Source organism: Gavia stellata, chromosome 20 (genome assembly GCF_030936135.1).
Source record: "Gavia stellata isolate bGavSte3 chromosome 20, bGavSte3.hap2, whole genome shotgun sequence".
NCBI classification, from domain to species: Eukaryota; Metazoa; Chordata; class Aves; order Gaviiformes; family Gaviidae; genus Gavia; species Gavia stellata.
This window is the reverse complement of record NC_082613.1, coordinates 1,055,533-1,068,732: the sequence shown is the minus strand read 5'-3', so window position 1 is coordinate 1,068,732 and position 13,200 is coordinate 1,055,533. Positions and strand designations below refer to the sequence as shown.

Below are 13,200 nucleotides of genomic sequence, written 5' to 3'. Positions count from 1 at the left end.
AGCCCAATCCCTCGCTTCTTCTTGATGGGTCTTTTTAGTAACCCTGGGCTTGGCTTGCTTATTCTTCGACTCCATCACTTCTGATCTGCCAAAGCCTACCTGGTTTAGCCTTCTGCTGACCCCGGGGACAGCCTGGGACACTTGCATTCCTCACAAAAAGGAAGGGACTGTTTGTGCTTTATTGCTCAGCACTGAACCTTACCAAAGAAATTAAAGAAGCCAAGAAGGGCCCCAAAGAGGACACCTGCTTCTGAAGAAAAACCACAGGGCATGAAGAATTGGAAGCATTTCCTAAGAGGGTAGAGAGAGAGAGAGGCTTTAGCTTTAGTGAGAACATCTTGATTTGCCGAAACAACGCGAGTCCCTTATTAAACTATTGTGCTGTTGAATAACAGTCTTGAGCAAAGGGATCAAAACCGTGTCATTCTAGATTGTAAATGAGACTTGGGAATTCAGCGGTGAGGGATAAGCCACAAGCCTGAAATGTCCCGACGGGAGAATGGCGACGTTCAGGGGGTACGGAGAGACCCGGCCAGGCCACGGGTATGAGAGACAGCGCTCGCTCGGGGCGGAGGTTGCAGCCTGGTCCCAAAGAACCAAACGCTTCTGATGTGAGCAGCTGTGTTACCACCGAAACACCCTTCCTCCTGCCACAGCACAGCCCCGCTGCTGGGCCCTGTACAAGCAGAAGTGCCGCTGCCCATCCCGCCGGACGGGGACGTGCTGCAGCGCAGGCAGGTTTCACATCCTCACCAAGGCTGCCTGACTCCGGGGCTGGTGCTCGTTAGTTAAAAACAGCGCTTTCCCAAAACTGCAGATTTGCAATAGAAACCGAAGTGCCACAACGTGCCGGACTAGAGAGAGCAGTGTCCCTGCTGTCCCTGCCACTGGCCACACAAGCAGCTAAAAGCCACCCCAGGGAGACCTGCCAGCACAAAAGCCCTTTCTTTCCTCTGGGGTGGTTTTCCAGTCCCCTTTCTTAAAGCAGCACCAACCCAGCCTGGGTTGTCCCTCGACTCCTGCGCTCCCTTCCCGCTCTCCCAGCAGCAGCCGGGCTGGGGACAATCAGGGATTCAACCTCTTGAGCAAAAGCTGGTAACAATCCAACCACCGAATCCTTCCAAGCACCACGGAGATGAACTCTGACCCAAACTCGTACTTCTACCATTTATTTACTTGCTTTTTTATTTTAAACTAGCGTGTTTCACAGAAGTAACACACCACCTCTCTTCACCAAACACTTCCTCCCACCCAGCCCATGTGTGCCACCTTCATTCAGCCGCTTCCAACCGCCTGCCCCGAGTGAGGAGACACCCACGTCCACCCCGCGCTCTCATCGCTGTTGGCTGTTGCGGATTACACATTTCTTGCCTGGGGGGATCCAAGACGCTGTCTAAGGTGCAGCCTTCCAAGCATGGAAAGCTGTGACCTCTACTGCGAAGCCTTGGCATCCTTCCTGCAGCGGGGCAGCGCGCAGCCCGCAGTTCAGCACTAACGGGGCTCTCCCCGTCACACCTGGGGAACTACAACCTGATGCCTTAGGAGAGAATTTGATGACCTCTTTCTGGAGGAGCTGGGAGCCGGGTCCCTGCACAAGGACCATGAGCTCCGAGCTGGAGAGGGCCCTGGCCGAGCCGGATCCCAGAGGCTAAATGGGCAAGACTGGGAGTCGGCGCTGCTTCGAAGCCTGTGCTGATATGAAATCCATCCTACAGGTGGGACACCTGATCAGAAAGGACTGGTTAATGTTTAATAAGTCACAAAAACATCCTGTGGCAGAGGCGCAGAGCGCTTCCCTCCCGCTGGGGCACTCACCGTCCTCCTGGCCGTGCAGGTTCTGCGGGCTGCGCATGCTCTCGTCCTGGCTGGGGCTCAGGCTGGAGTTCAGGTGCTGGTCAGCTGAGATCCATGTGGAGTCGTTCATATCAAAGTCCTCGCTGCTCACCGATGTCTCATCCTGGAGGGAAGCAGGAAAGGGTTAACTCGCTGAGCTATTTTCTTTCCTCCTTTCTCTGCCTTTAACATCTCCTCGCTGCACTCCTTCCTAAAAACAATCCACTCAGCAGCTCCTGCCCCGCAAGAAGGCTTGCGGCCCCTCGGCGCTCCCCAAGGCCGCGCGAGCAGCCCTTCCCTCCGGCCGGGCTAGGGGACGCCCGGGCTCTGCTTCCTGCCTGAAGACGTGCCTGAGCAATGGCACTGTCTCTAATTGAGGACAATTAGAAAGAGCTCGCATCCTGTAGGAGCGGATGGCTGAGCCCTGGAGTTTACCCTTTAATCTCCATCCACCCCAGCGTGCTTCTGGCGAGGCAGCGGCGTGTGGGAGCTGAGGACGGGGTGCAACTCCATTGAAACGGCTCCATAAAACATCTCGGACTTTTCTGAAATCAAATCATCTGCTGCAACAGGACTCACCGGTGGACTGGCACTGGCAGGGAGTGGCCGGTGGGGCAGATCTGGATAGCGGCGTGATCCCCATAGACCTGCACTGCCTGATGCTGCAGAGGTGGCTCCTGGAGCACGGCCCCGAGGGACTGCTCCTCCAGCCCTCTCCAACGGGATATTGCCTCTGTACCCTGGTCAAAAACGACCATGTGCACCTAGGGAAGGGGCTGGGGGAGCGAGGTCCCCAGTGAGGCAGGGACGCCCCAGCTTGGGCTGGGGAGCCCGGCCAGCCACCCGCTCCCCGACAGCATAGATGACATTCCTCTCTCCCACTCCGGCAGCTGAAAGGACATTTTCTCTCTCCCTCTCTCTCCCTTCTCGCTAACCTTTACAGTACTTCAAGACACAGCCCTTGGATCGCTTCCAGCGCCGGAAAGGTCAGCCACAGGATTTCAAAACCATCATCATAAAGGCAGCACTGAGATCCTGAATGAGAGGAGGGGCTGCGGGACCTCCCCGGGCTGAACTCTCCCAACACGCAGCTCGGGAGGAAGCAGATACGTGTCCCTGTATGAACACGGTCCCACTGCTGATCCCTTTATCTGCCTTCCTCTCCCTGCTCCCCTCCCAAAGCAACGGGCAGAGACCACATCCAGAGCCCTGGGGCGTAGGGGAACACCAAAAATGTTTCCAGAACTGCTTTCAACTGCGCTTTCCTTTGATTGAAACATTTCAAAGGCTTGTAAACTCTCTGCTCTTTTTTTTTTTTTTTCTCTCCCCCTGGTCCTGAGATAAAATACAATCCCCGCTCCCTTTCCTCGTAAGAAGCAATTGGCAAGCACCCCTCCAACCTACGCCCGCACCTCATAAAAACTGCCCTGTCTGGCCGCTGCTGGCTGACAGTTTTTATTGTGAACAAACAAACGTCTTTAAAGACAGGTTTGTGCTTTTCCTCCCTGCTCCTCGTCCCTGCAGACACATCTGCTGGCTCAGGGATCGCGCCCGCCCCCAGCCCGCTCCCTCCATGTGCCTCCCGGGGAGTTTCCTGGAATTTACAGCTTGTGAAACCCCGTAGGCACGGACGACGGAGGGACGGATGGACGGACAGGGCTCAGCAGCCCCAGGCCTGCCCACCACGGGGCGGGGGGACGCCCCGACCCCCAGACCCGCCGGCGCTGCCAGCCAGGTGCCCCCTGCGGCCCCCGTGCCCAGGTCGGGCAGAGCAGGAGAGGCGGGAGGCAGGGGGGAGGCACGGCATCCCCCGGCTCAGCACAGCACCGCTGCCACGCCAGCCACGAAGCGATCCTGCCTCTCCAGAAACTCCATCTTGTACGTACAGGAACAGAACTGCAAAGGTCTCCCTGTTGCAAACTATAAATAGTGTCTTTATTGTAAGCGTTTGCAGGGAGGCAGCCACCCTAATATCTGGCCTTCTTCACAAGGCTTACTCAAGATTACTGTCAGAGCTTAAGAGACAAATACAAATGCCAAGGTCCTTGCTGCCCACAGCCTCTCACCTGTCCGGTGAGGAGGAGGAGCCCTGGGAGCCACCCGCGATGTTTTCGGAAAGCATCTGGCTCAGGCGTAGTGTCTGCGGGGCTCAGCTGCGGAGGACGCCCAGCCTCGGCACCCAAACCGCAAGCCGGCAGGCATCACGCTCTCCATGCACTCACGCATGGTGGAAAAGCAGTGACATGAAGGATGCCTCGCATGCACATGCTATGTAAAGTGCTTTATAAATGTGTACAAGTCTCTCGAGGTGCAATAACATTTGCCTATTATTAGAAATACTCTGGATATCAAACCAGAAACTGATAAGCTATAAATGACTCAAGTCAAACAAGGCCGTCGCACGTTCATGAGTCCCGGATCCAGCCACCAGCAGAAAGTGTGGGCTGCTGCTGCGGGACCCTGCCAGGCCGCCCTGTCCCCGCATCCCCAGTGTCACCCCCTGCTCTCCAGCCAGAGCTTTCCGCTTCCCAGCACTAACAGCCTTGGCCAAAACGCCAACGGGACAAACTTCCCGGCAGCGCACAGCTCCCGCAGCACAGCCCACCCCCCAAGGGAATGCAAAGCCCACTGTGCAGGCGGTGTCGGGGTGAACCCTTCACGGCAGCGGGGAGCCGCGGAAGCCAGTGGTGGGAACTGCCGAGAGAGCATCTGCTGGCTGCCGGCTCGGGGCAGCCCCCGCAGCTCTGCCCACGCTGTGGTGCCCCGGGAGCTCCTCACACCTTTGGGCCGCTTCCCTAAAGCAAGAGAAAGGCCAACTTTGAGCGCGGCTCTGGCCGCCCCCATCACTGCGGCTCTGGCATCCTCCGCTGCCCCTCGGCTGCATCCCTCGCTGCTCGCTGGGACACCAGGGGCCACCAGCCAGTCCCCTCCTCAGGACACGCCTCGGAGACCAGAGGCTGAGCGTTGTGACCTCCTCACGCTGCCTATCAGTGCCAGCAGTGACTCCTGGCACTGTCCCCCTCACGCCAGGGACAATCCCGGGGACGGGAGGCCCCGGCAGCAATGCCCGGAGCCCTGACTGCCCGGCCCCGGCCCAGGAGCAGCCCCATTTCAGTCTGCTGGAGCGGCAGAACGGCAGCACAGCCCGTGTCCCGGCATCAAAACACGGGACACCAGAGCGGGATCAAAATTTCTGGCTGGGCGGGCAGCTCTGAATTTCCCCTGGATGCCAGTAACCTGGCTGAGGGCTGAGCCTCGAAGCAGGCTCCACCGTCCAGCCAAACAAGGAAGCGTTTCTCAACAGCAGTAACAGCTACGACTCGGAGCAATACGGTAAATCTAATCTACCCTTCCACCCTCTTTTGGCTTGCAAGTCAGGCAGCTCATTCTTTTTCCTCTCTGGGTTCTCAGGAGAATTCTCTCTGCTAATTTCTTCTTTCCTGTAAACAAACTTCAAATGAAACTTTCATTAGAAAACAGAACGCAATCCATTACCAGCGCCTGTCTCAGGACCGGCCGCCTTGTCCCCAGTTCCACGCCACTCGTGGCACAGGTGGAAGTGACAGTGGCTGCCCCAACCAGCTAGCCCAGAGCCGAACCCCGAACCCCGGCACTGCCGCTGCCGCCCTCCTCCTTCCTGCCTTCGCCAGCTCTCCGGAGAGATCTCCTCACCCCGCAGTAAAGTCCCATCGCTTTGTTTCCAACGTTCAAGGGATTGAGCGATCAAGGGTCAGGCAATGTGCGTGCAGCTCCTCTTCTGCAAGGGGAAGTCGGATCCTGCTGGTGCATTCACAGGCCACACCCAAACATCGGAGCAGGGCTCCCGGCACCGCGCAGGGTTTGGAAAACAACATCCTTGCTCCTCTCCTTATCTACAGTCCAACATTCACAGCTGCTCTGCAGACGCTCGCAGCCAGTATTTTCTAACCGGCGAAGGCAGACACTCACATGTGCAGGACTCACACTCGGCGTTTCTGTCCCACTTTCCAGTCACCAATCTTCAAGCACCGCGCGTGCACGCGTCCGCCGAGCCTCTCGACTTCCCTCCGAGTTAGAAAAGTATTCTTCCTATTATAGAGCTGGAAACCCCGGGTACTGACAGCCGCCCTGGCTGGTCCAGGAACACAGCGAGTCGCTGGCAGATGCAGGAACACACTCAAGACCTCTGGACTGCAAGGCTGTAACTGCTACACGTTTCTTCACCGGCGGCTCTCCTTCCTGGAGAGCAACCTCCCGTAGCACGGGCTGGAGCAGGGCAGGGGGGGAAGCTACTCTTACAACCGTATCTCGTCAATATATGCAAGGCTATCGGTAACCTGCTTATTTTACAGCCAGGCTCAGTTTCTCGGGGACTGCCTTGCAAGTCTCTCTCCAGTCATCTACACGCCGTGCCTCACGCTTAATATTCCAGGCTCCGAGTCTCAGGGTGGTTTATTTTCTCTCTTTGAGTCCTTTTATTTTAAAACGTGTCCTTTCACGCCACAGCCTACTATCCCGATGGGATTTCCTTCCGCGGAGCAGGAACCGAGGCTGTGCGCCGTGCAATCTCGCAGCCACGTTCAGCTTCCCACCAGAAGCAGCCGTGTTTTTAGAGTCAACAAAAGGCAACGCGTGACTGCCAGCCCCCGGAGCTGCTCCACCGCCGTGCCAGCCGCGACCTGCCCGCCACGGGCAGCCCCCAGACCTGCCAAACCTGGCCGAGGCAGAGCACTGCCAGGCGCAGCAGCAGCACGGTGCTCGGGGACGAGCTCTCAGGAAGGCAGCCTCATCTCCGTCTCAGCAACTGTTTAAACCCGGCCCTCTGAGCATGCCAAGAAGGTATTGAACCAGATTTGACCCTAACTTAACCAGTTCAGCGCAGAGAAAGGCTTACTAATGGAAGATAAAACACTCCAGGTCAAAGATTGATATTGCAGCCACAAATACTGTGGTGGTCATTGCTTCAAAGAGCCCGAGAAGCCCTAAAGCGCAGGGGTGTACGCTGGCTGTGGCGGCGGCGAGCTGTGACTGCGCTGCCTACTCGCGTGTGCGATTCACACGCCGAACCGAACATCCCCAGCGCCCTTTGTCAGGTCACCCACGTCCTCGTTTTCTGCGATTTCTGCTGATTCCTACGGGACGCGGCAAACCCCAGGGTTCCTTAGTTCCCAGAAACGGGCCGAAGAGTTAATTCAAAAGGCGAACGGCAAATGGAAGAGGAAGGGAGGACCGCCACCGCCTCCCGCTCCCCCTGCTCCAGCAGCCTCCTGCGGGGAAGCCCCGCGCCCCTCCCGCCGCCCCGAGCGGAGGGGTGCCGGGCAGGGCGGGGGGCGGCCCGGGCAGGGCGGGGGGCGGCCCGGGCAGCCCCTCCCGCCGCCGCTGCCCCGCGCTCCTGCTGTTCAGCGGGGCGGTGCTGAACGCGGGGCCGCGGGGGCACCCGCCCGGCCCGGCCCCCCCCGCTGCCCCGCAGCCGCCTCCCCAGCGCCTGGAGCCGCTGCCAGCCGGGCAGGCGTTCGCTTTTCCACGCGAGGCGGGGATGGTGCCTCGACACGCAAGAACCCGCGCGGCGTGAAGGGGCACTTTGCTCTTCCGCGGGTGGCGGGGGGGGTGGCGGGGGGGTGTCGCCTTTGGGGGGGGGGGGGCGAGCGGAGCAGCACTGCGGGGCGAGCGGCCGGGGGCCCCCCACGCCGCGGAGGACCCGGCGTTCCCCGCGCCGGGACGCGGTTCCCACGCGTGTCTCCCCGCGGCAGCGCGCTGCCGGCAGCCGGGCGAGCGTCCCCGTCCGCGTCCCGCCCCCCGCGCCCCTCCGCCCGCAGGTAAATAAATACCCCCGCGATGGAGACCTGCCCGCGCGTGTGCGCGGAGCCGGGGCTGCCGCACGGGGCTCAGCGTGCGGCGGGGATTGACACGTAAGTAGGGCTTTACCTCCAGGGAGGCGGCTATTTCCAGCACAATCCCCGCCCGGGGCCGGGGCCGGGGCCGGGGCGGGCGGCGCGGCGATGGCGGCGGCGGCGCGGGGCCGGTGCCCGGGAATTGATGGGGCCGGAGCGCTCCCGCCGCCGCCTCCTCCCACTTTCTTCTGCGCTTTTGTGCTCTTCCGGGGAAGGGGGAGCCGCGCCGGGCGCGGGGAAGGACGCGCCAACCTCCCCCCCCGCCGCCGGCCAGCCGGGCGGGCGACCCGCAACTTCCCGGGGAAGCGGGGCGGCGCGGCCGCTCCCCCCGGAGTTGGGGCCGGGCCCCGCGGCCGCCCCCCCCCCCGCCCCGCCCCGCCCCGCCCGCCAGTGCCCCCCCCCCCCCCCCCCCGCCCCGCAGCGCCGCGGCCGCGTGGAGCCCCCGCGCCCCGCGCATCCCCCCCCCCACCCCCCGCCCCGGGACCGGGGCCCCGCGGGCGGGCGCCTACCTGGAGCGGGGCCCGGGGCCTGCCGGCCTGCGCCAGCCCGGCGGCGCGGCTGGGAGCGCGGGGCGGAGGGACGGAGGGACGGAGGGAGGGGGCCCGGGCTGGCGGCGCTCCGGAGAGGCTGACAACCAGCTGCTGCCCGGGGAGAGGGGCCGGCGCTGCGGAGCGCGTCACTCCCGGCTCCCGGGGGGGGGGCCGGGGAGGCGGAGGGGGGCGAGCGGGGCCCGGCCGCGGGCGGAGGGGGCGGGGAAGGGGAGCGGGGCCGCGGGGGGCGGGCGCACCGGGCCGGGCGCGGCGGGGGGCGCGGGGAGCCGCGCCTGGAAGAGCACATTGTGGAGGGCCGGGGAGGGCCCTTCCTCCGGAGGAAGAGACAATGTCCAGGGCCGGGCGCCTGCTGGAGAGCCGCGAGAATGCACGGCCGGCGGCACGGCCCGGCACGGCCCGGCACGGCTCGGCCGCGGGGATGCAACCCGCCCGGCATCCTCCGCTCGGCACGGCCCGGGGGGCTGCAGCCCAGGCGGGGACCCTCAGCTCGGCCCGGCCCCGGGGGGCTGCAACCCGCCCGGCCCGGCCCGGCCCGGTGACCCGCAGCCCGCCCGGGGACGCCCGGCTGAGCCCGGCCCCGGAGCTCCGGCCCGGGCAGCGCCGGCGCTTCTCCGCGCCGCGGGGCGCGAGTTACGGGACCCCGGCAGCAAGAACCCGGGGAGCGGGCTGGGTGCCCCCGTACCCTTCCCCGCGCTCGCGGGGCGCAGCGGCGCCCGGGCCCCGCGCTGCCTCCGCTGCTGAATCCTTTTGTTTCAGAGGATTCTCCCTGTCGCGCCGTGGGAGCAGAAGAGGACCCTGCTCTGCCAGCAGCAGCATCACTCAGCGCTGCAGCCTCTGCCTGAACGTTGGATCCCGGCTGTTGTTAAATCGGCGGCTCCGCCGTGCCCCCAGCACAGCCCTGCGCAGGGCACCGTGCTGCCAGCTCCCGGGAGGGCTGGGGATGCCACGACCTGGCTCCCGGTTGGGGATGCCGTGACCTGGCTCTGGGCTGGGGATGCTGTGACCCGGCGCCGGGCGGGCACACGTGCTGTCCTGGCATCCCCCAGGATGGTACCTGCTCCCAGGCAGGGCCCCGGGGGCAGCGGGTCGGTGACCTCCCGCCTGGTTGGGGATCGCCGCGATGGGCGCCAGCGCCTCGGCATCCCTCTCCCCGGCCTATTTCACGTCTCTTGCTGTTTAATGGTTACGAAGGAAATTTTTACGAAATAAACCAAGTGTAACGGATCCAGCGGCGGAGCCTGAGGTAGGCCGGTGCCAGAGCCGAGGATGGGAACTGCCACATTCGTGTTTATGGCTTGTTAGTGCGGATGTCCAATTATGATGTTTTCGACTCCGGCGTTAACCACTTCGCCACCAGGGAAAGCGCGCAAGGGAGCAGGGGCAGCTCGGGAAGATGCGAGGCCAGAGGTGACAATGGGTATCACTCGGTACTGCGTTTCCACCTCCTCCAGGTTGATCTATGGAGCCGGAGGCTGAAGGGCGAGAGCGGAGCCCCGGGGGCCTCCCACGTTCCCGCAGGAAGCGGCCGGCCGGGAGGGCAGCAGGCTGCGAGCCCCCAGCCACAGGGGCCTGCTCTGCGCTGGCTTCCAGCTCAATGGCTGCTGCTCCTCCCTGAAGCTAAAATAAAATCCTGACCATTTAAGGTGAACAGGAGACTTGCCGTGGACCGCAGTGGAGCGGGCTTTTAACCCCTTCCCATTGCTGGGCTTTGTTTACGCCTTGCGCTCCCTTCGGCTTCGAGCTAGACCGCTTAAAGCCATTTAGGAGAGCACATCCCCCTGGGAGCCAGGCGCCTGCCCCTCTGTTTGGAGAGCTCGCAGGGGACGCAAACCGGCCAGGGTGTGTGAAGCACAGTCACTGTTCTGTGCTGCCTCACCATGTGGACACTCTTATTTTATACTAAGTGCCTTTGTGTGGGTTAGGTTAATCCACTTTGGAAACGGATTAACCTAAATTTCACATCGGCAAACTTAGTGCCAAACAGCCGCGTCCACACAGGGAGCGAGGGAGGAACAGCACTTCAGCAATAGCTGCTGGGCAGGAGCTGTTCCCCGCACAGGGGAAGGGTCCTGACCCCAAGGGGGGTCACCGCCGTTACAAGTGGGGTCATGAGCCCAACAGAAATGCAATTGTTTGTGCCAGTGCTCGGGGTCACGAGGCTGGCAGAAGTGGGGCTCACCGGCGGAAGAGGGGCTGCCTCCAGAAACAGCTAGGGAAGCTTTGGGAAACAGCACGCCAAGCTCCTTTCTAGGGGGTATTTTTCGGATTCGAATTATCTAGGGGGAAATAACTGGCAATTAGATACAGAATTGGTAATAATAATTTATCAAGTTGTCAGGAACAGGGGTAAGTGCCTTATGGGATTACATGTTAAAAAAACGCCACCATAATAAACCAGTACTACTGCTATTATATTATATATATAATATACATCAAATACATTATTCATAAGTCTCTTCCTTCCCTCTCTCCTCGCAACGTGTTCATTCTTTCTGGTCCCTGCAAACCCCTTCACACGGACACATATCTGCCCATGAGGAAAACCCGGGGCTCCCCGCCAGGCTGTGCTTGCCGGGACAGGGTCCCGTCGGATGCCACCAGAGCCTGAGCTGCAGGTCCAGCGGAAAGCCATGTCCTGGCTGCAACGGCCCCTGCACCGCAGCCTGCCTGCAGACCAGGCAGTGATGCTTCCAAGGGCACCGCTAACGATGCCCTGACCTCATCTGTCGTAATTTCCTAAGGCAAGGCTCCACACGAATACTGGGGCTGCTGTCAAACCCAGGAACAAACTACATTTAAGGCACTGTAGGAGCTTAACTGAATAGTTGTGTTGTTGCTGAGTGTGGGCACTGGGATCTAGTGGTGAGAGCAGGGGACAGCAGGATCCAGCCATCGTGCCAGAGGAGTCACTGACTCACGCGCGACCTTGTGCGAGTCACTTGATGTTCTTGTGCCTCTGAAAAGTAGGTTAAATAACAAATGGGACCTCCTGCATTGGGTCCTCCGTGCCCATCAAACCCTACTGGGTAATAAGCATTAACACGCGAATCTCTCAGGGGCGAGGCCAGGCAGGGAAGGGGGGCAAGAGGGACGGCGCTGCACAAGAGTTGCTGAAGGAGGGCCCCAGTCGCGTGGCACGAGGGGGATACACAGCTTTTATCAACAACTTATTTTAACTTATCTGGCAGCCAGAACAGAGCCAGGAAAAAAAGGAGAGTAAAGATTTGGGCAACTTTGTCGTAGACCAGATTTGTTGTGGGCTGAGGGCTGTATTCCCGCTGCATCTTGGTCGCTCCTTCCATAAAAGTAGCGGTTGTTAGAATCTGGCATATGCGTGAATAAAAGGCTTTTTTTTCCGGGGAGCCAAGACCAAGAGATGGAAAGGAAATACAGCTCCACACTTCCCGGGGTACGCCAGTCACTGCCAAGTAAAGGAGCAGGAAAGGAATTGCTTCTGTGGATGGAATTTGCCTTCCTCTGGAGTACAGGGAATGGGTGTTTGAAGGGACGGGTCAATCGTGGTCAAATATCCCCTAACATTTCTTGCCAAAGCCTAAACCCACAGCATCGGCAGGAACGTCTGCATTGCGTTACACATCGAGGGTGACCCTCACAGCTTATCTCTTGGCCACTCAAATCAGAATTGAGGCAACATAAACAGAACCACCACTAAACCCATTTTTGGCCATTCTCAAGCCACGCCGCCTGTTTCAGAATCCATCTTTGTGAGTGAAACGGACTCCTCGGAGATACGCACGCTCCCTTTGCGCACACAAAGCTCGTGATGTGGGACTTCGGAATCTGTGCAACCAGGCAAGGTGCAAGCCTGCCTGCGCAGGTTTAACAGCAGCGGAAACAAAAGCAAGCACACGATTCAAGGTTAAAAAGCTGAACCACACAGCTTCATCTTCTATAATAACGGAAATCATTAATAATAGTTCGCACTCTCAAAGTAGTTGCCATCCGAGCTCTTGAAGAGCTTTATTAGTGAGCGAGACCTCAGAAGTCTCTCTAAGGTATTATCCCCTTTTTAAAGGGAGAAGGCAATTAAGAAACAGCCATTTGTGTGACTTGATCAAAGTCAACATACAGCACGTCAGCACCCGAGCTTGGGAGACGGTGCAGAAAACCTCACCATGCGAAGCTTTCCCCAGTACAGGATAAAGTTAACTGGATCCATGAGACTCTTCCGTGGACGTTAAATGCTTTCATCCATTTGCGGTACCGGCCTTTACATTATCCCCTGGGAATGTTTCCTAGCCCCGCTTTACAGGACCTGAACCAAAACTTTTGTCTCCAGTTCTCCTGGGAACAGCTGCCTTTGGTGCTGGTTACCGCGCAGGGAATGGGCAGCAACTCTCCTCACCAAATACGGGAGGTACTTGGAAGAAATGGTGAATTAAAGACAGATAATGTGGTTTCTGGCCCCACTCCTTCAGTGTTCCCAGAAACAGGCTAAAGCAGTTCGGCTTTGGTAGGCTACTCGGCCTGCGCCACTGGAGAACGTGCGCCGGGGGTAGGTGCGCGCGGCGGAGTGCAATCCGTCCTCACTACCCATGGGTGGACCAGCCCCAGCGCAGAAGAGCCTTGCTGCGGAGCGAGCGGGGAGCCCACACGGGCTTTGTGTCGGCCAGCCGGCGCGGGACCCGACGGCCACGTCCGTGCAGTGCTGAGCTCCGTGCAGTCACTGTCACCAGCCATGGGGACTCCACGCTCCCCAGCCACGTGTCACCGACCCATCCTTCCTCCCGGGCGCTCCCGCCGCAGGCTCCTACCGCCTTGTCCACACCTGGTCCGCCGTGCCCTGCTCCTGCTTGATGCCACCCAGCCCTCACTAGCGTGACAACCACAGCTCCACCCAGAGTGAGATAAACTTCTGAACAGCCCCCAGGCACTTCTCCAGGACCTTAGTTAAGCTGCACAACGTCACGGGGAAGGGAACAGAG

General features: G+C 60.3%; 1 protein-coding gene across 1 annotated transcript in view; it reads right to left on the bottom strand.

The window, feature by feature from the left end:
- The window catches only part of NOL4L (nucleolar protein 4 like), a 61,697-nt gene that overhangs the window by 16,162 nt on the left and 32,335 nt on the right, over nucleotides 1-13,200 (bottom strand). Inside the window, exon 5 of the mRNA XM_059827133.1 lies at nucleotides 1,816-1,957. Coding sequence (XP_059683116.1) covers nucleotides 1,816-1,957 — 142 coding nt within the window. The remainder of the gene's footprint in view (nucleotides 1-1,815; nucleotides 1,958-13,200) is intronic.